The 22656-nt window shown below is 38.3% G+C and overlaps 1 protein-coding gene across 1 annotated transcript in view; it reads left to right on the top strand.

The window, feature by feature from the left end:
- The window catches only part of banp (BTG3 associated nuclear protein), a 127760-nt gene that overhangs the window by 48237 nt on the left and 56867 nt on the right, over positions 1 to 22656 (top strand). The window contains exons 8-11 of the mRNA XM_088938615.1: positions 4865 to 5032; positions 14646 to 14770; positions 17342 to 17413; positions 21920 to 21964. Coding sequence (XP_088794741.1) covers positions 4865 to 5032; positions 14646 to 14770; positions 17342 to 17413; positions 21920 to 21964 — 410 coding nt within the window. The remainder of the gene's footprint in view (positions 1 to 4864; positions 5033 to 14645; positions 14771 to 17341; positions 17414 to 21919; positions 21965 to 22656) is intronic.

Below are 22656 nucleotides of genomic sequence, written 5' to 3'. Positions count from 1 at the left end.
TGAATTTGTTGTTAGAGCTTCATATAAGACACAAAAAATATTGCATGTTCATGATGGGCTTATGATTTAATATTCAAAAGGTACAACTCTAGTGTTACATAGTGTCCATTTCACCATTTTTGTGAATTGAGAAAAATAAATGTAAGCTGGAATTATGAATTCTTTAATTCATTCTAGTTAATGGAAACAAAAAAAACCCCTAAAAATCATAACTAATTAAAGCTTTTGAATATCTTTCCTGTCAAAATTGACATACTGTTTTTTTCCAGATACAGATGTTGAAACTTAGCGTTATTTCAATGGAACCACCATCAGCAAACTGAATCTTCTTTTGGCAGAGATATAAAATATAAAAGTCTGTTTTTGAATGATGTAGGTTTTTGCATTAATTTAGAGATGCTTTACAGGCATATAATGATAAATTATAATAATGTTTTCACGTGGAACGCTGTACCAAGGTGAATATTTCATGCCCAGATAAAGACAGCACCCCCACCCCAGCAGAACAGATTAATCTACTGTGACTGACACTGTCAGTCCTGCCGTTCCTGTGTAAATACACTGTACAGTTCACCTGTTCTCTGTGCCAATATCAACAGGTTGGAGTTTAGTTAAGACAAGCTTTCTTAAAAAAAACTAAATTTATTGCTAAGGAATTGCTTGGCTTGAAAATTAGACACAAACGAAATAAACAGAGGTAGTAATTTCATGTTTCCAGCGACAGAACTCATTTAACGGTTAAAATAACATGGAATTAACCAAACCGTGTCCTGATATCTAAATTAGCAGCGGATGTCTATGGTTTATTTTGGAGTTCTCTACGACTTTTTTTTTCTTGTTTTCCCCCTTTTAATTTTTTTTTGACAAATCTCAGTCTATTCATATGCTGTCTTCCCTTTGGAAGAAATATGTTAGTTGGGTGGTAGAGGGTGTTAAATTGGAATCCACTCTTTTGCCTCATCCTCTCACCAGTTTTTAACATCATTTAACCTAAAATATTTTCATCTGTGGTCTCCATGCAGACCTCACATATCACTGATAGTGTGAAGAAAGCGGAAGAGAATTTGAGATGATTTTAATGGCTTGATAAAAGAAATATAAACCCGTTTTTTGGCTACATACCTTGTTTTAGTCTTAGTCTTTGTGTAATACGTGGACACAGCTTCATATGTTTAATGTAATATTCTTTTATTGAACCAGATAAAGTCAGCCGAAAACAAATTGTTATTCACAATCACAACTTAGCGGAGAAAATTACACCAAAGTTGCATAGAGGACAAAACAGTTAAAGAAACAATTGATAGAATGTAAATAACATATCAGGATGTGTCAGTGTTAACAAGTTCAAGTGTCAGGCAGAAAGGATTTAATCAGGCAACTGATTAGATCAGAAATAAGTGCATATAGTTTTTAAAGAGAGGAAATTAATAAAATACAATCATCTTTACTAGTTGATCGTGTTTTATAGGGAATATCAATTTCCTGTGAGTGTCTCTGGCTTTAATCTAGTGTCAGAGCAGTTAATTCAGCCCTGGCTAACCTGCTACTGCAGGACCAGTCTTCATCAGTCATCAGCCAGCCTGGCTGTTGGATTTTCACTGGTTGACAAGCCCTGTTCATACCGGATGTAACACCAAGTGTGCCTGTCATGTGCCTAGATAAGTAGCCAGTACTTTTCAACAGGAAAGGCCAGAATGATGCTGATTGGGCAACACAAACAAAACGGAGACAACTCTGTGAGCTGGGCAAATGTAATAGCTGTGGTGCCTGTCGTTCTAACAGCCAAGAATTCAAAACCATAATTTGTGCAGGTCATTCCCTACGTTTCTCTGGGCAGTGTAGTTCAAACAACCTAACAACTCATCTGAATGTACTACCCTATCACACTATGCACAAAATAAACCCTTTCTTCAGGTTTATTAATACTAATCCTTTTACTGTTTATGTACATGTATGATCATAAGTTGTTTATTACACCCAATTGTAAGCTCCCAGAACTGAGACATTTTGTGTCAATAATGTCACACTGTTCTGGTACTGCATGTTTTAATGCACAGTTGTAGACATCGCTGTTCATATAGCACCCTATTTATATTTTATAATATGCTATTTTAGAAGCAATAAGTGTAGTAATAAGTATATTTAATAAGAATAAGTATAGTTAAATAGATATCATTTTATTGCATTTAATATATTAGTGAATAACCTTGTTTTAGCTTCAAGGCACAAATACTTAATGCTGGCAACAATTTCTACAAGTAAAAAAAACAGGAAAAAAACATTTCTAGACACAGAATGAGAATATATTCACAACAAGAAAATGTTCTGTGTCATTGTGCTGCATAGCTATGGCTACAGTGTAGCACAGTGTTATTTGGAAATCTCTATTGCAGCCAAACAAGGCTGTTCTCAGAGCACGGTCTTATCTACTGTAGTGCTCTCCCATGAGCTGTAATGAGACGAATTGAGGAGGCTGCACTTTCTGATGGAGCAACACAGCAGTTAGTCTGCGAAGATACTGCATTTATTGATTTACATTCTACTATTCTGTTAGGAGTCCAAACCAGTACTTGTGAGAATCAGCCTACAAAAATATTGATAGTTTTTATGATTAGTCCTGGAACTCACACTTAAACATATCAACAAGCTACGTGCATTGGAAATATCTACATGTACAGTATAATGAAAATGGACATAATACGCCTTTGTTTATCTAAAGCAATTACTCCTGCACTCTTAGCTGTTTATTCTTACTCCTTGTAGCAGGCGTCCCTTATAAAGACATCTTTTGTTTAGGTGTTTTCATAAAGAAGAGCAGGCTTATGTCTTATTGTTCGCATGTTCGTGTTCATGTTATTTAGAGCACGTTGTCATTTATGCTTAGCAGCTTCAGTATACTTGGTTAGTGACCAATAGGTTTCACAGTTGTGGTGGTGTGAGGAGTTTAGAATTTCTCATAATTATTCTGTGTGATAGCTATCCTTCAATAATAGCCAGACCTCAGTGTTCAGTTGGGTAGAAAATATAACAGATTATTAGCTGAGATTTCCAAAGTGGTGGTTTACAATTGCCAGAATGCTGCCAGTAAATGGTCAGGTTAGTCATCCAGGGCAACACAGCTCAGTACATTTGCTATTTATCTTTTTCTGACTTAGTTCCAAAATGGCTTTTGAACCATGCCTTTTCCTCACTTTCCTTCAGTTCGGTTATTACAAAAAATGGAGTCTTGATGCATCATGGTATGCTATGCTGTCACCGCAGGTGGAAAACAAATTCCAGATTTTTAAGTGTTTCAAAGTCTTGTGTGGTTAACATGTATAATTGAATGACAACACTTTGGAATAAAGGATCAGTGTTACATTTAGCTGTTTTATCAAATTTACTTTTCAAAAATATTGCCTTGATATTGATGAAGCTTGATGAAGCTGAAATGCACAGAATGCAAATCATAGAATCTCTTCCTCCCAGTTAAGCTATTTTCAGTGTATGAAGTGCAACTTTATAGTTTAACATTGTCCCAGGTATTTTGCTCCTTAAGTTTTTTGCGTTTAGACATTTTTCTAGAACTTTATCGTTCCGTTGGTTACATGGCTCATATTAACATGGAAAGCCAAAGCACTTGAAAGTGTTTCTTCTTATTTTGTAGTACTGCTCTGCCCAGCAGTGTGCTTGTAGGTTTACTTTGGCTCCTCTGTAAGACATTACAAACTCTCAAACGAGCCAGTCTTTATCACAGTGACAGTAAATTATGAGGATGAAATAAATGTCTCTGGAAATTGTGCATCACTTCTTAATCCCCAGTTGTAAAATCCATTTTGTTTTACAGAGATCTCAAGGCAGCTATAGTGACATAGTTCGGGTCTTTTTAGATGACATCTTGCATTTTAGGGGGCTGTGCCAAATTGTTGGTCTACAGGTGTTTTTTTGTTTTTACAGTTATTTCTGGTGAGGAAGAGCTTGATGTGCTTTGATTTACCTCTGTAGGTCTATAGCCCAGTAAACCCAAATCATTTTGAATCTATTGAGACCACACAGAGGTCAAATAAGGGGAACACTAATCCTGGTTTCAGAAACTTGGCAGCGTGTGTCGATGAAGATCATCGGATGGATCGAGCTGTAGTTTTGCTATTCATGTTTTCACTTGTAAAATACACACATCAGTCATACATCAGTCTAACATTAGTTTAAGGCTCGCAAAACTTCGCTTAATGTATAATATGACAACTGGTAATCGATTTTTTCTGAAATGTTTTAGGTGGTTAACATTTATCGTTATAGTGTAGGTTGGTTACTATGACGTTTGAAACTTTATTTTCCAGCGACCCTGTATTGGATAAAGTGGTTAGAAAATAGATGAGTGCATGAATGTACCTTAATTAATGCCATATGAATATACTAAATTTCTGAAGTTTTTATAAAGGCCATTTGCACATTTTTAATCTGCAAAAATTGCCAATACATCTACGGAACTTGAGTTTAGAATGTGTTTTTCTTTATCCATATATATTAAGCATTCAAAACTACAAACTACCAGAGTTTCCGGAATGATCAGTAGCTTTTTAAGAAAAACAATTTAATGACACTTTGCAAACAAAAGGAATGTGTGTTTACAGAAGGATGGATGAACTTTGATGTGTTTTGACTCAGTTCTGGTTCATTCTGAGCCACAGTGCTGCCCTCTGGAGTTTAATGTTTTTGCACATGAGGTTGTGTTCCCCCATTGGTTGGTTCCATTTGGATTTGAAATCCCAGTTTTGTTGGCCCACAGTGCACCTGGAATAGAAAATTATCATTTGAGGAGCACCCTCGAAATAAAACACTCGAGTCGGCACCCAACTCCTTCCTCCTTCTCGTTTGCTGTCAGGCCACCTGTTCTACAAGTTTGGCATCACAGAGTCGGACTGGTACCGCATCAAGCAGAGCATCGATTCCAAGTGCCGGACGGCGTGGAGACGGAAACAGCGCGGTCAGAGCCTGGCGGTCAAGAGCTTTTCCCGGAGGACCCCGGCCACCTCCTCCTTCTCGGGCACAGGTACGGAGTTCTGTTCAGATCGGCAGCCATGTCACCCTGCAACTCACAACTGGCACCCCACTGAAGCTCAGCTGGTGTGAGCCTGGTCAGTACCTGGATGGGAGACCTCCTGGGAAAAACTAAGGTTGCTGCTGGAAGAGGTGTTAGCGGGGCCAGCAGGGTGCGCTCACCCTGAGGTCTTTGTGGACCTAATGCCTCAGTTTAGTGACGGGGACACTACACTGTAAAAAGACGCCGTCCTTCGAATGAACCAAGGTCCTGACTGTCTGTGTTCATTAAAAACCCCAGGGTGTTTCTTGAAAAGAATAGGGGTGTAACCCCGGCGTCCTGGCCAAATTTCCCATTGGCCCTTACCAATCATGGCCTCCTAATAATCCCTGTCTTTGAATTGGCTTCATCACTCCGTTCTCCTCCCCACCGATAGCTGGTGTGTGGGGAGGGTACTGGCGTCGCATCATCCAGGTGGGGCTGCACACTGGTGGTGGTGGTGGGGATCCCCATTACCTGTAAAGAGCTTTGAGTGGAGAGTCCAGAAAAACGCTATATAAGTGTAAACAATTAGATCCTCTGGCTGACATTGCACCCTGCATGGGCCCTGTAGGGTACAGAGAAACTTCCACTGCTCGGGCTGTACGGTCAAGGCCTGAGCATGAAGTAGCGATTAGGGGCTTTGGGCTCATAACAGAAGGGCTGCAGGTTCACACCCCAGCTGGGGCATTGCTGTTGTACTCTTGAGCAAGATATGTCGCTCACATTGTTTTGCCAGCTTTTTAAAATGGATACAAATTATTATTATTTTAGCAAAACAATGCGACTATTGTCACATTGTGTACAATGTGTGTACAGTAAGTCAGTCAAGATAAAAGCGTTAGGTGAAAAATAAGTTGGAATTTGTTCTAGATGGTGGCTGACATCATGTCATGCCATGCTGTACTTTTTGAAGGCAGCTCTCCTCAGGCCTCCCATTTGAACATTGCAAACATGTGGAAGTGCGGATGAAATGTAAAACATCACACGTTATGTCCAGTGGAAACTATGCATGCTCACAGTGCGGCACAGTGATTTAACACACGCATGGAACTTGGCTCTTGATTTTTCAGGCATCCCTACCTTTGCCATGCCCTGCTGGGGAAACAGGAAAATTTGACATGTCTCAGTATTGTTTAATCTTATGTACTACTGCCATTGTCTTCCCCCTTGTATGCTGTATATCAGATCACCTTAAAGTAGACCGTGACTATGTGATCCAAACCACTTTTTACTGCTTTTGTGATTGGCTTTTTATGCAGCAGGAAAAAAGGCCCATATGACTCCAATAAAAACACAGCATAGACAGTTGAAACTGTAAAAGAAATCTTTGTAAACACCTGGTTTTTATTTAAATCCAGGAACTATTAGCTTCATCCCACAGCCAGTCATTGGAGTTTAGCAGGATCGAAAGTGTCAGCTGCAAACACACAACAGATCAGAGAACCTGGAGGAGCTGTGAAAGGTCTTACTTCACGTATTTGTGAGCCATCATCATGTTTTATTGGAGCTGAAGAGGAGAGAAGCAGCTGGTGGACAGAGGAAAACATGAAAGAACAGTCAACATCTTCTTTGCAGATCCCCTTTTCCTCTTACAGTGCATGTATTCTTGTGGTGGGTCTCATCTGGGACATACAGAGCTGGGATTATTCATTGTTTATGGTGTCCTCGTCTCAACCTGCAAACTTTCCCTTGGTCCTTAGCTCAAAAAAATTATGTTCTTTCGATCTGAGTGCCTGGGGCTGTCCTTTAAGATTTATTATCATCATGACCAAACACTACACTCTGGATGAGGCTGAACTAGTATGTTGCACATTTTAGCTCCCCCTCCTCTCCCACCAGTCCCCGCAGGGTTCCAGCCCACGGTAGACTGGTGGAAGGTCAGTTCTGCACTCCAGTGGGAGAACTTTAATGAATGGGTTACTCAGGAGCCACCCACCCTCTCATCAGTACGTAAAAAGCCCCTTGATCAAAACAACGGATGGTGGATTACAGCTCCTCAAGCACTGTGAAGTGTGAACACAGGACAGGCTACCATGACCATGAAAGCAGCCTTTTATTTTCGAATGGATCTCATCCAGCTGTGTTCCGTTGTGTCCAACATAGGTCTTTTCTTTCTTGTTCCTTCGTGAAATACATTATTAAACGTTGCAACAACATTGAGGTTGAAAATAATTCCTACCCTAGTCTTGTGGAGTAGGATTGCTTCTGTATGTGGAGACTCCCAAGACCAAAGCAATGCCTCTATTCTTAAGTCCAACATTCCACCATTGTGATGCATAAGAAGAATATTCATCACATTGAACCCTCAAACCCTGAGTTATTCCATCTGCAGAAAGCCTTAAATAAACTTAGGATTGTGGTGTGCATGGCAGCTATCATCTCCATTAGTATCCAGAGTGTATGACATTATGGGTAAATTGCATTGCACTGTGATCTCTGCTGATTTGCTGCCAAGATGTGGGAATCTTGATAGGCAAATGTATAAATATTTAAATCTGTAATGTAAACCTGGGCTTTCCAGTTTGTATGACTGCATAAGCTTGAGTTTTAGTTAATTCAAGTTTTCATTTCTTGACATCTGCAGGAAAAGAAATGTACCGTATGTATAGTATATATAATGTTTATAAAAAAACGTTTTTGGTGCTATCAAGAGATTTGTTTTTTTAAGAGAAAATTAATACATTTCTCTTAAATCAACTGGGATTATCCGTGAGTAGAGGAGGATAATCATCATTTTGAACAAGGTTTGTTTTTTATATTTGATGTTAAACAAGGTTTATTTCCTAATCAAGATCCCCCCCTTTTCCATTTTCCTGCAGCCAGATCTGATTCCTGTTAAACATTTTGTGTTATTAGGAAAAGATTCTCTTTAGCTCAGCTTCCTTGGCATAATGGTCAACTGCACTTGTTTGGCAAGGAAGTAGTTGCCTCTCTTTGCTTTAACAATGGTTTTACAGCAAAGCTGATAACGAGTAAAAGTATATAAAAATGCAGCTGTAGAGAGATGAATTGATAAATACCTTAGCAGTCTTAAAACCCGAACTCACAGCAGCTGGGGTATCAGGAATTTGTATTAGTACAACCCATTGTGTGAGGTAAAAGCCTGCAGCAGTACTTTCAGTTGAGTAAAATAAAAGTCAAACTGGTTGTCCCTCGAACCAAGCATGTTAAAAGCAAAATATTCATATAGAATCTCTCAGCAACAACAGTAAACTAATTAAATTAAATTACTTAAAGCTTTAGAAATGACAAACTGTGATACAGTTGTGATTGACAACATTTTAGGGAAGTATATTATGAAACTTTAGCTTATATATGCTAAAGTGATGTAGCTTTTCTGCTGTTAAGTCAGCTATTTTATTATTAAGCACAGTATAGTATGCTAGAGAGATCTATGCTAAAATCTGTATAGTATTGTTGTGGCCCTCATTTCACCTTTACATTTCCATCTAGGCCTAAGACCATTCCATGTTTTCAGTCTCATTTCTTTCCAATCTGCTTGCCTTCACGAATGTGAGCAGGGTTTGCTGGATCAATCAATAACTAGGCTCATTCCTTGCCTTGCTATATACAAGTGGCGCCTGGGTCTTTGCTGAGCACCTGTGATCTCACATTGTGATCAGTTACAGCTGTATCACCCCTCCGGGTCATGCTAACTCACCTGTGGAGACTGCGGGTCATGTAGTGTAGAAGAAAGGAGGTGAATGTTAGTAGAAAAACTAGGTTCTTATAGTACATTATAGTACATTTTGGAGGAGAGTGTGCTGTCTCAATCCCTCATGTGCTGGTATGAGAATCATACCGACAGGCTGATCTGATTAATACTCATGCATGCTCTGCATGATTAAAGAGGCTTGTTAAAACTGTAGTGTCATGCTTTAAAACTCTAGTAAACAGCCTTTAGTGCAAAACTGACTTAAATCCTACATTTTCCGTGATTAAATACAGCAGAAAGAAACCCTTACAACTGCTTTTCAAACCTTTTTGATATTAATAGTGTAACTTAAAGCTTAGGTTTTTATACAGAATACCATAGTCTCATTTACATGAGCGGTTATTTTTGCTGCTCTGCACTTGTGACACAGGATGCTCTTAGACATAAAACTCTTAGTGCTCTCAGTCGGTGGATCGGTTTTATGAACAGAAAGGAAACATAGAATCAGTAATGAAGAATCAGACCCACAGCATCCTTTACTTTTTCATTAAGGAGTCTGCTTCAAATCTCCTCTAAAGCAGGCCAGCCAAAAATAATAAAAAAAACTCTGCCATGCATTAAAGGGTACAAGAGAAATTTGTATGCTGAAGACATAATTATGTTTAAAATCACATGCTAGGGCATGTATACAACAAAAAAGTTTGAAAAAAAACCCCAATTCCTTTTCCATATGTGAGGATATTGCAACAGCTGGAAAACCAAGGGGTCTGCATCCCAAGTCTGACACATTGATGGTTGCTTTGGTCATTACGTCTTCTCTTGATTCTCAACAGCCCTACTTATCAATGGGCTGTTATTATTTTTCAAACCTCTGGAAGCTGGGAAAGAACCGGGCTGCCCGACATCGCAGAACGTTTTTCCAATCATTTCTGAAACGCAGACAGAGCTTGGAACAGCGGTGAGAGAGACTCCTTGACTGGGGCTGAGGTTTCTCCTCCAGCTTCTGAGTCAGAGCCTTAATTGCTGTCGCCTGCAGAGCATTACTGTTTACTGGTAATGTGAGCAACTAGCTGGGATTCAATGGCTGTCGGAGATAAAAATGGGAATCAGTGTTTAATAAATATGTCAGCTGGTAGCCCCGCTTAACACATTTTGCAGTGCATCGCAGTGTATGAACAAGCTTTAAAACAACCTACAGGCAGCTAAAGGTCAGCCTGTCTAGTTTGTATCATTAAGAGTAACTTGCTGGAGGAATTAGGATAGAACAGGTCTCTGCAGCTTTTTTTTTAGAACAATGAAATCATCTCGCTGGTGCTCCTGTAATTAAATCCTTTGTGTATTGCTGAGCAATAGGGTTCTAACAATTTGAAAAGGAAATCTAAAAATATTTTGAAAATACATTTACAAATATGTGTTTTTCATTTTAAAAAGGAGACTAAAACATGTTGAGAAACACATTTAAAAGCTTTATTTGTATTTACAGTTACTTTACTGTATTTCAAGCATGCATTGGCATATTTATTAAAATATAATGCTCTTTTCCTCTGAGGTGCCTTGTGATTTGATTTTCATTATTAATATGAAAATTAAAGGAGATAGACCTTCATCAGGTCACGTGGATTGAAAATGTATCAATGGGTAGATGAAAAGAGATGTAAAATTAAAATGATCTTAGAAGGTAATGTATGCTAATTTTCCATTTTTTAAACTATCCAAATCCAAATATATTTGCTTTAAAATATAGTATAGATTTTAAAATGTTTTTAGATGGAATTTTGTGGTATTTTTAAGTATTGTAACATATTTTTCTATTTCTCTTCCATGAGAGTTATTCTAAACTTATAGCTCATCCAAATTTGTCAAACTGCAGTAATGCCTTTCAAATAATAGGAAAGCAAAAACAGCACTGTACTGGAGACCCTGAAAGACATTTTGAATGACTTTTGTCAGTTTGTCATATTTCAAAAGGTTAAGCAAGCATGGAATCTGTTTTACCAAACTAAAGCATAATCATGACATGGTCACTGTGTAATCACCTTCAAATGGGGCATGAGGTATCTCCAGGCGATCACTGAAGCTGCTCTTACCAGCTTGAGCTTGAACATCATTGTCATATTGTTGTCTTCAAATGCCAGAGAGAGATCTGGGGTCAGAAGGATTGCTTTCAGACAAAGATGTTTACAGAACACAAAATGATCAGGACCAGTTCATGCAAAACTTTGATTTATACAATGATTGAACCAAAAAAAAACTTTTTACCATGAGGAGTTAGAGCTCTGGGTGTAATATGTTGTAGACAATATACAGCTGTAATTCTCTTGATTAGAATAAATGAACTGTTTAACTAGGTTTGTTTTGTTTTCAGCCCTGAACCTGTTTTTTTTGTTTGCAACAACAGTTACAGTATTCGGTCAGAGCAAATAGTTAAGCAGCATCTCCTTGCACTGTCTCAAATGAAGTGGGAAATGGCTAATATCATCAGGTTGCCACAGTCGAGCAGATAAGAAAAAAAAATAGGATAAAAACTTAGTCATCAAAGTAATCAAGCCAGATGCCAAAAACACGTGGCTCGGTGAATATTCCCCCACTTGGAAACTTTCTAAAGTTGTGCTTATTTTGAAACAACAGCAATGCTTTAATGTTTATTTCAGCAAGCATATACTTCAGAAACAAGCATATACTTCAACAACATTAGGGTGAACCAGTCTGATCTGAATAGATGGAAGCATGTCCTAGCCATCATGCATTCAAGCTTCCTTTATTATACTCTGCAGATGTTATGATTCAGAGCTTGATGTTATTGATGAGCCTTACATTTATCTGACCACACAGTTTCTGATGGACTCCTGCTCACTGTTTTTTTCCCAGTGTCTGCTGTCTGTTTGCGTCTTCTCAGCTGTCTTTCCTTTTCTGCAGCATAGCATGTACTGTACAGTCCTGCCCTGTTTGCTCTTGGAGGGTGAGACAAAACTAACGCGTACTGAAGAAGGATTGTCTTCATGTGTGGCCAGTTCAGTTCAGAATCTGAGCCATCGTACAGCTGGTTTCCATGACCAATATTCAGTTAAATATTCAGTTTCTGAAGACCAGTGACATCTTGCAGCCCTGTTCACTTAAATGAACCCCTTTCTTGCCTACAGAAAAAGTACACATTCGTTTTAGCTACTAACCAAGGTACTTTCCACCGAGATAATTAGATTTGTCTTGTTGCTTTTTCTTGAACGTACGTCTCAAAAGGGGTGTGCTAGTGTTTTATGGTTTTTGGGAAGACATTTTATTACCTTCTGAAACTATGATAATATTGCAATAAAAACCTTGATTTCTATATTAAATCCTTTAACTGATTTTCACCCTTCACTTTGTACATCTGTCCGCTCTTATTATATATGCATTGAAACATGCACACCTTAATGTCTCTTAAGAGTTAATTCACTTATTTGCTCGTATTATTTCAGGTATTTTGGTAGTTTCGCTTTTTTGATCTTGATCAAAAATAACTTTTGATTGAGGGTCGTATCATTTTCTTTCACAGCTGTGTTACATAAAGAAACATTAAATGATAATGTGGAAAGCGGTATGCAATTTACTCTGACATGCTGTGGACCTGCTAATGGAAGATCTTTTTCCAAAGGTATTTAGAAGGAGATGCATGTATTACATCAGCTTAATTGAACCTGTTCGAGCTGTACCTGGTAATAGCCAATGATGATGCTGTGTGACAGCCCAACACATTTCTGTGTAATTAAAACGTCTTCGCCATGTTGGCACTGATGGTGCTTGATCCATCCAGCTGTTTATTCTGAAGGCTTTCTGTCTGTGTTCCAGCTGCACAACAGAGGTTCACATCCCTTGACCTATACTCAAAAAATACAATTTCTGTTTCCAGGGCATCAGACATGTTTTTTTAATTAAATCTTCATCTTTTCTCATCTGATCACAACTGAATAATTTCAAGATACACATAGAGATTTAACCCAAGACCCGTTTTATTTGTCCAATGTCTATTTTGATTAATTAAAAAACAGCCTCAGAGGTCTAGAGCTTTCCAAGACTGGAGTTCATTATGCCAAGAAATCACTTTTTCCAGCATGTAAGCGTTAGACATTGACACATTTGGGGGGGAAGATACTGCTGACGAGGGATTAAATATTAATTATTTCAAAGGCTGTGTTTACTGTTTTATGATATGCAGAATATGTGCCTAAGAAAATATTTTTGTATGATGTTGCCACCAGGCTCCATAACTCTAGATAAACCTTAAGATGCTTTCAGGTTTTTTAAAGTCAAGTTTTAAAACAAAAATATTGTTTTGTAAAAAAGGCGTTTTCTGAAGTTTTCCTGATTAAATTACTTAAATTGAATTACTGGTTTCCTTTAGGTTAGATCAGCCTTAGTGTACATCTAACAAGCTTTGTTTCTTCTTCTTAAAAGAATTAGAACAATATACTAAATGGCAACAGATTTATGGCTGGCATAGTTCTAAAAGCTTTGAGGTAATCGATCACCCTCAGCTCCTTGTAAGTTATCACAATATTTGTATTGTAAGGAGTTTTGAAATTAATTTTACTTATGGATGGGCTCTTTTCAGAGAGCAATAACAGAGATGCATAATGTACTGTATCTTCTCCTGCTTGACAAGGTACATGATCATTTCCAAGGTGTTTTTATACTGCAGAAAGTCCTTCGGTGTTACCATAAATGTCACAAATAGGAGAGAGAAACTTCCGAGCGTATATTTTAGGCCCAGCATAAAGGCAACTATGCACAGTACTTAATACAATAGTATGTTTGACACAGCATTTTCCACCATCCAGTTCCTCTGCAATGTCACATACTTTCTCTGCAAGAATTGAACAGGTGTCTGCCTCTTCTGCTTGCGTTGAACTTAGCCACATCTAGCATGAACCCTTTCACACAGATCCAACTCTATATTAAATTAGAAAAATGTAAGAGAGATTAATTGAATTTTGTTCTAATGGTGTTAGATGGTATTTAGGCTGAACACATTTTTATCACTGGATGTACACGTTTAATGAAATCAGGGTGGATACAAATGTGAATTTTCTTAATTCAATGTGTTCTGGAATTGTTGTGCCAGCTCAAAAGCCTAAGATTAGGCCTTTCTTCTAATCTGTGTGTCCAGGTTGCTTTTGTTTGTATTATGACAAATTTTAAATCTTTAGACACTTGTGTGTTTTTGAGAATGACATTTCATTATGGAGGCTTTCTCATGAAACTGACAGCGGTTTATACACTGATACAGTACAACCATGTGCATCCACCATTTATTGGACTACTTATTCCTGCTAAGGACCCAGGCTCATGGCACAGGGTTCGAGGCAGGACTGCACCCTGGACAGGACTTCAGTCGTTCACAGAGCACATGCACACACACAAGCACACAGGGACAATTTAGACACATTAACCTAGCAGGCATGTCTCTGGGAGGTGGAAAACTCTCACAAATGTGTGGCTAACCTGTAAACTCCACACACAAGGTGCTCCAATCCAGAAGTGGACTGAGCAACAGTGCTGAGCATCATGTCCACCTCCATAAATGATTCAAATGTTGTAAAATAATTAATATGCAATACATTTTCTTGAACCCTGGTGCTTTTATCAGCACTTTAGTGTTTTCATGTAGTGCAGATCACTTCCAGATCCCTAATTTTGCTGGCTCTGTCAATACAGACGCTTGCTTTGGGCTCAGATGGGCTGTATGGATCAGGCACAGCGAGTTTTATTCTGGGTCTTCACAAACCTAATGTGATCGGGACTGACTCAGGTAACAAGTGGCTTTCTCATCTCACAAAAAATAGCAAAAGTAGTGCCTTTTGTGCCAGGTGCAAATGAACCCTTTAGGGTTTTTGCGTGTATGATAGTGCGAATACGTGAAGAGGCCTGATGAAGTGTTTTGGGTTTTTACAGAGGGGATACAGACCACAGCAGCATCCCCTACAGAAGGCCCAAGCCAGCAGACGCTGCACTACACCTTGGCCAACACACAGCAGGTCCAGATTCACCGCATCGGGGATGATGGCCAGGTACAAGTGGTAAGTGTGGCTGCTCTTCAGTTTCCTCCGCAAATCCATTGAAAATGTGACACCTTCACCAACTCAAGTATTTCTCAAGCCCTTTCTTCCATAGCTTAATTTCTAAATCATCTCCCAGTGTGCTGAAAGGACATGTAAATATAATGTGCTGGCCTATATCTCCACTCCTTGTGAACACATTGGAACAGATTTTGCACCTGAGTAATAAAATACCAACTGCCGTCATTGCTCATATAGTTTTTAGGCTTCCAGAAGCAAATCTGTTCTGTTCAATCAGCCTGATTCATGTGTTCAGAGATTTCCCTCAGTCTGGGAAAGGCAAGACAGATAGTGACGATTCTCCTAAAAGCTTTACCTTGCCCGTCAGGAATGTCAGATCTAAAAGGAAGCTTTTGAAGTTAAGGGGTTTGTTGCTTTAACTGATTCCTTGTGGTCTCTAAAATGGTGATTTTTTTTCTTATTCCAAAAATTGGGCCTCACCAGTTTTTTGAAAAGTTAAAAAAAAATGCATGTTCAATGCATGCTTTGCCATTGACCAAGAATTTGACACAGCTGAATTATGGCTAATTAAAGCCTTGATTACTAGATTTAAGAAATGCCAAACTGCAGGTTTGCAGGCTTCCCTCATCTGTGTTTCTGCAAAATATAAAGCTATTTTCTCAGTGTGTAAAGCTAAGCTTTTAACAGGCCGAGGAGCACAGCACTGCCACACGGGGCTCGTCTCTGAGTTGTAGATTGTTCAATGGCAGATGGTACTATATCACCACAGCACGACTAGCCCAGAGAGGAAAGAGGCCCACGGCTGTCTGTGTACTCCCGGTGACCTCTGACACCGCTGATACGATTCTTATTGTCCGCTCGATGCACACGGCATGTTTTCTCTTCCTTTAAATAGATTGTTTCCTTCCAGAGGAAATGAAACCGTTTGAAATAGAGAGCTGTGTCTCTTTTGAAAATTCCCAATTGCTCCCACAAGCGGACACAGGGTGGGGGGGTGGGGGGGGCACTGACAGGCTTCCAAGTTTGAGCTCTGTAATGCACTTTGGCTTTTATTCCAAAAACAGGAGGTTTCTCAAGTACTTGACAAGGCTGTCCATTAAAGCCATAGACCATTGTTAATTATTGTTAGAATTAATTTGAAAACTGCCCACGTAAAACAAAGCTGGACTGATTGAAAGTGATCACTAAGTCCCATTATTGTGTCTCTTATACTCTAAAGTGATTTGTGAATGAATCAAGTCACCAGGTGACAAGAAGGACTAAATGGCTGTGATAATGCTATAGATCAAGTTTAAGTAAAATGCTATTTTTGAGCTTTGTTTTCATGACATGTACTTGTGAGGTCTTTCACAGACATACACACACACTACTCACGTGATCAGGACAGGATCATCATCCCAAAACAGATGGAAAACTTTTTAAGATGTGATTAATACATGGCTATTGTTATAGCCTGTCTCTTGCAGAAAGGTTGTTTTTGTGGCTCGAGCCCAAGGCACTTTTCAACAACCTCCCATCCGCGATGTTCTCCTCGTGACATTATTCCCCACTTCAGCCTGAAGATGTGCTTATCTTTTCCCGGGCGCTGTCCCTGGGACACTCTTCTGAGCTACTTGCTAGTTAGACTAATTGATTCTCAAGGCGGAAAGCAAATGGAAAAGCTTAAAAGTGCCATGGTTCTCTCATTTGGAGTTGTGTTGCAAAAGCCATAGACCGCAGTAACTAGCTAAGCACTTACATGCAGAAAGACTTAGAAGCACTGAATCTATGGCTTCATTTTCAGTTTTTTTATTAATACCACTGAAACACAGCACTGGCCCATAAAGGCGTAATAAAAATATTGTGTGTTGTTTAGTTTTATAATCGTAACATTAACATGTTTTGTTGTCTGTGCCAGAAGCCAATGTCTTGCACTGCTTTCTGTGAAATATGTTTTTGTTATTTTTCAGCAAGTGGTAAACTTTTTTTTTTGCGAGCTGCCTGTTTGATTAAATTTAATTTCTTACAGCCCGAGTGTGAATCCATGATGACTCCTGTTGTTTTAGTGCATTACAGCTGTTACTCAGTATGTCACTGAAGCTTATTACAACCACTTATTTGTGGCTCTCTTTAGTTTTGAATCCCTTTGCTTTTTAAAAGATTTCAGCTCCTTAATCAACAGGAGTCCTTTAATTTTTCCATGTCATATGAGAGACAGGAATATTACTACATTTGTAATCAACTCCCATTTGACTTCATGTACAAGCTGACTTCACTTGTGGTGTGTCAAAACAAATTCCCGTTTAAATTTCTTTAGCCTGAATTGTGGGTTAAATGATACAGAAACATACACAAGCTTAGTTCTCAGCTCCTCTTTCCATCAGTAGTAAAGTATTGTGGTTATGGTTTATTTATAGTTTGAAATCTATGGAAAAAGAAGCCGGTGAGGAATTTTCTCAGGGAGGAAAGGGCTTTAGTGTTTTATAGATTGGTTTTTAGCCTTGTGCCATTCACTGTTACTGCCTTGTGTTGCAAGTGCCAGTGGGAAAGTGCTGTTGTGTTAATGTTTGTGATTTAACTCCTTTTACACAGATCCCTCAGGGACATCTCCATATTGCTCAGGTTCCCCAGGGCGAACAGGTGCAGATCACACAGGATAGTGAGGTGAGGTGCTAACAAAGTCTTCAACTTCTGTATCCATTTCTTCATCCAAATTGTGCCAGCTGCTTTATAGCTTTATATATATAACTCTTCTTGTCCCTGCTCTCTGCTGTATTTTGTGACCAAGGGTATCATTGATCACATCACATCTTTAATTTTCTTCCACATCACACAAATTGCACCACCATGGCAAATTTTATATCAGATTTTCTTCAGAGTACCTGCTTACCACGTACATGAAAAGCCATCCACTGCACTCATTTTTAATGTTTCATTTTCAGAATCATTTAATTCATGTAGGTTGCTTAGCCAACAGAAATACCAAAAATATGCAAGTTAAAACACCCGTTCATCTAGGCATTTGAGTTGTCATTTGAAACATCCAGCACTTTCACAAATTTAAGTTGAAACTGTATGTTACTTCAGAAATCACTGTACAATTTCTCCTAATTGACTTAGCTTTTTCCTGGCAGTGGTTTTCCATTGCCCATTTATTTGATAAATAATGTACTTTAGGTTAGTGTTGAAGAGTTCTGCAATCATCTAAGATTTTTAGGTTAACTAAGTTTAAAATAATTTTTAACACAAACCTCAACACCCTTCAACAGTTTCTTTAATTTAACACACGGCTTGTGTTGGCTTTTTAAAAAAAAACTCGCTATACTGGGGCTCTCCAGGACCAGTGTTGAAATCCTCTTTGTAAATTGTTTCCACTTCTCAGTATTTGCAAGAATCTTCAACCTGTACAGTTTTAGAAGTGGCTCAACAGCACTTTGTCCCAGTCAGAAAATTTCCCATCGTACTTTAGATCTGTAGTCCTTTCTTGTCCTTCTGAATACGATGGTTTTAATAAATCGCATTCCTTATTGTATTATATATTTTGCATGAACTTCCCCCAGGATCTTAGATGATTAGAGTGATTTCATTTCTGTTACTTAGAAACGTTTTCAAAAAGATCATATAGTTTTGGAAGCTGTTTCACACACTTCATCCTGAATTTGGCATTGGCGCTCTGTTTTTAAAGATCAAGGGAACAGCTGGAGTAACAAACGTGAGCTTTGTAATAACTAATATTAAACTCATTATTTAGAAGTTAATTTTACCTCAAACATATGTGGAGTGTTATTACAGTTGTTTTTTTTTTGTCTGCGGACCACAAATTGGTATCAATTGGTCATACAGTTTTCCTTTCTCCTTTATCGGCACTTAATCGTATAGTGAAAGTGATTCTTCCCGGTGAAAAATGAAAATGTCAGTGCATTCTGATGGCTGTGTTTATTTAAGTGTAATTGCCCCATGAAAAAAAATGTTTCACCTCGAGAAAATGGGCATAATTTCCGGATTCGTCTTTATATTTAAAATCTTGCTGCCAGAAACAAAAAGCTCTTCATAAAGGCTCCAGATTTGGTTTTGCCAAAGATAATCACAGTTTACTATTACTGAATTTCTTTATCCAAAGGCTGGTTTCTACTTAAAGACATATAATTCTGGGGATAATGGCCTGTGTACCTTTCATTATGTGAGGAAGACTCCTTAGGCTTTCCTATATTATGTATTTCCTATTATGTATCTTCAGGGTTAAGGTTTATTTTGTTTAAATATCAGATACTTTTGTTGTTCTTGTCACTTGTGGGTGATGCAGTGTGATAGAAGAGGGCAATAGCATTGCAGTATTAAAAGCCTCACCCTGTCTGTTAGTTGTCTCGCTTGAAATCTTTAATCTGCAGTCCTGATAGAAACTGCAGAAGGCAAAAACCACATGAAAATCTGAAAAAATCTCACCAACAGAAAATTAAGACACTTCATTCTTTCCACGGGCTTCCTTGAAGTCACCTGACTTTTCTGTAGCCATATAGTAGTTGGATACTCTTTAGAATCACGGCAGTCAGGAATTACTTCTTGAAAGTTTGTGGTCCCTAGTCTTCCTTCTCATTACTCTGTAACCATCCCAAACAATACAACCGTTTCTGACAGATATTACACAGACATAGCCCTGACTTTGATCCTACCCTCTAGGGTTTTAAAAACTTAAGAAAAGGTGCTTGAAGAATGTAACCAAGATTAACACAAATACTGATCGTGAAAATTCTCAGCTAATACATGTATCAAAATGTATTAGTTGTGTGCTTAAGAAAACTGTAAAAGGCTATCATGCCACACATCAAACATAGAAAACCCATTCCAAAGTAGGCTCATCTTTTGATGAATAAATGTTTTTTTATACTAGAGAGTAGACTGCTCAGTTGGCATGGTGTAAACTACTCAATTCAGTTTGAAGCCCCAATTTCAACAATTGAGGGATGTTTTTTTTCAAAATAGGTTATACAGTATGACCTCCCTAAGTTTTCAGCCTCTGTGGCTTACATGTACTACAAAGACTGAATGTATTACTTGTTGCAGATTCTTTTGGAACAAGTCCACAATCCTTCAATATAACACACTAAATAATAAGGTTAAAAGTTTTTTAAAAATATGCTTTTTATTTTTTCCCTCTGTAATATGCTGCCGCAGCATTGAGATATTTTTAATGATGTCTAAAATACACAGTACAAAAAATCTTCTTAAACGTTCTGGTGGTAAAAAATATCCAACAATTCACAGATATACCAATAAATGGAACCATTTGTCCTTCATAAAATGTATTTCAGAAGAGAGAGGGATCAGTATAGACATGTTAAATCACCAAAAAATGAGTTTGTGTTTTTTTTCTAATGTGTTAGATTACTGCCCATCACCTTTGAAAAGGTATGCTTTCCTTATGTAGTTGATTAATCAATGTGCAGATAATGAACGCAAGGAGCTCCTGAGTCATTCTTCTTTTAAATATGATGGAAAATGAATGACATAGCCTGGAGGTGACTTGTTATATAATCACTCTGATCATTTGTGGATCAAAATTCCCCACAGCAGAAATAATTGACTGACATGGCTGGGGTTAGGAAGAGTATTACCTCTGGGAAACTCTATTTTTAAAAGCTCACTTTTGTTAGCCAGCCTTCTAACTATAAAAACCTCCTGTCAAGTAAATTCTTAATACCTGGAGGCAGTATTACCGAATACGATTGCAATTAAGATTGAATGCGCACCAGTGCTATACAAAAGGAGAGAAAAGTCCATAAAACACCCCAATGGAGTGCACTTATAAAACTAAAAAGGAGAACCAAAAAGGGTGAGAGTAAAGAAGCTTTAGCTTGCCAGAAAGTGAATTGGGCTACAATCAACTGACCAACATGGTAATGTATTATGAATTCAGCATTAAGTGCCCCACCTAAAACGGTCTAAATTATGATCCTGTTTAATGGAATTACTGTACCTCCAGTAGCATGCCAGTTTCCATAATACACATATACTGAACCTCATAATTGTCAAAAAACATTTTTTAATATGAAAAAGCTGTCTACAGAGTTAACACCGGTCAAATGGCAGCCAGATGGCTACGTATTATTAATTACACGGTCTCAAATTATGCTTTGTGTTTAAGCCAATGTCCACATTAGGGATGTGATGTAACATTACATACCTGTAGCTTTATGGGCAACAGATTTCCCCTTTAATGTCATCCAGCGCTGCAGAATGTTCACAGCTCAAGGGTTTGATGTTACATTGCAAATGTTGTATCACTGTGCATCCTACTTGAAGCAGGGAAAAAAGAAGTAGGAGAAACATAAGTGACAGACTGTAAGGGGATTTGCAAATTGTATACGCAAAAGCATTGTCTGTTTCATTTCTTAATACTGCAGATTTTTAAGATCCAAACTTGGTAGGTGATTGCTTTTTTGCAGTGGCAGTGACTTTTCTCTGTAATTGTGAAATAGCTCTTGTCAATTATATTCTTTAGTGAAGAGTTTTTAAAGACCAAGCTTACCCAAAGGCGCAATACCAGAAATGTCTATGTATCAGTTCCCAGAGAATAGGAACGCATGCGAAACAGCTGTTCTTACAGAATTTGCTATCTCATTTAGAAGAGAAATATTAGCAGTGCGGGGGCCCTGGGTTCAGTTCCAAACCTGGGGTGCTGTCTGAGTGACATTTGTTTGTTCTCCCTGTGTTTGTGTGGGTTACCACATAATACATTATCTTGGAGATGTAAAGCAAATGTACAGCCTAGAGATCATATGTCTTTTGTCACTGTATGAATTCCCAAAGAAATTCTCAATAATTCACAACGATTTCACAATGCATTTAAACACCTTGCCAACAGCAGATGTAGGTGATTATAAGGTATATGACCTCACATTAATATTTTTTCAAGTTTGCACAAAGTGTTGGTATAAAACCCCATTTTAAATTCATTCTCTTTTATTAATGTAATGATTTTCCATGTTACTGAATTTTACACAACACACTTTTACACTAATTGGCCTTGTGAGAAACATGCATCATCCTCTTTCTGCCATTTTATGTGTTAGCTGGTCAAGTAATATAATTCTCTTCCTTGTGGTATTGTAAGCCAGGGCTGTTTTTAAATAAGCTTTGTTGAAACTAAGAAATCTTTTTTGTTGTTTTTAGGGCAATCTGCAGATACATCAAGTCCATGTTGGTCAGGATGGACAGGTAAGTCTTTAGGTCTTCTCCATTATATTAAGGGCTGAAATAAAGTGAAGGAATTTTGATTAAATCTACACTCAGTTTAAGATGAGTTTTTTTCCTTGATGAATAACATTTTCTAGTAATTGGCTAAGAATAATTATTTGTGTTTATATAACGTTTTCCATCTCAACAACACCAAAGTGCTTTAAATATAGGAAACGCACTACGTTTTCACCTGGCGCACTACCACTGCACAGCTAATCAGGTGCAGGAATGAGAAATTGCTTTGGCAAATGACTTGAGGAGGAACTTTAAGGAGGCCAGATTGTACTAGCCCAGAGTGGAGGTTAGCCAAAACACCACGATTACTCTTACGATCAGTGCCATGGGATGTTTAATGACCAAGTAAATAAGTCTTTGGTTTATAAAGGAACCTTTAAAAAGTGATGTGCTGTATGACTGACCAAGTGCAAAGGGCATGTGCACGCTAAGGTTTGCACAGATCGTCAAATGAAGTCAGAAGTAGTCAGATGAGCACCAGTGATCGCGTTTTCTGCAGGCTGGGACTTAAAAACATGAAACAGAATAATCTTGATCTCTGCGCCACCATGGCCTAGTGGTCCGTGTTGCTACCTTGCAGATCTCGGGCCCTGGGTTTAATTCCAGACCTGGGGTGCTCTGGTGTGGAGTTTGTGTGTTCACCCCTCGTTTGCGTT

Source organism: Atractosteus spatula, chromosome 21 (genome assembly GCF_055471065.1).
Source record: "Atractosteus spatula isolate fAtrSpa1 chromosome 21, fAtrSpa1.hap1, whole genome shotgun sequence".
NCBI classification, from domain to species: Eukaryota; Metazoa; Chordata; class Actinopteri; order Semionotiformes; family Lepisosteidae; genus Atractosteus; species Atractosteus spatula.
The sequence above is the reverse complement of the archived record's forward strand: the minus strand, read 5'-3'. Positions and strand labels throughout refer to the sequence as shown.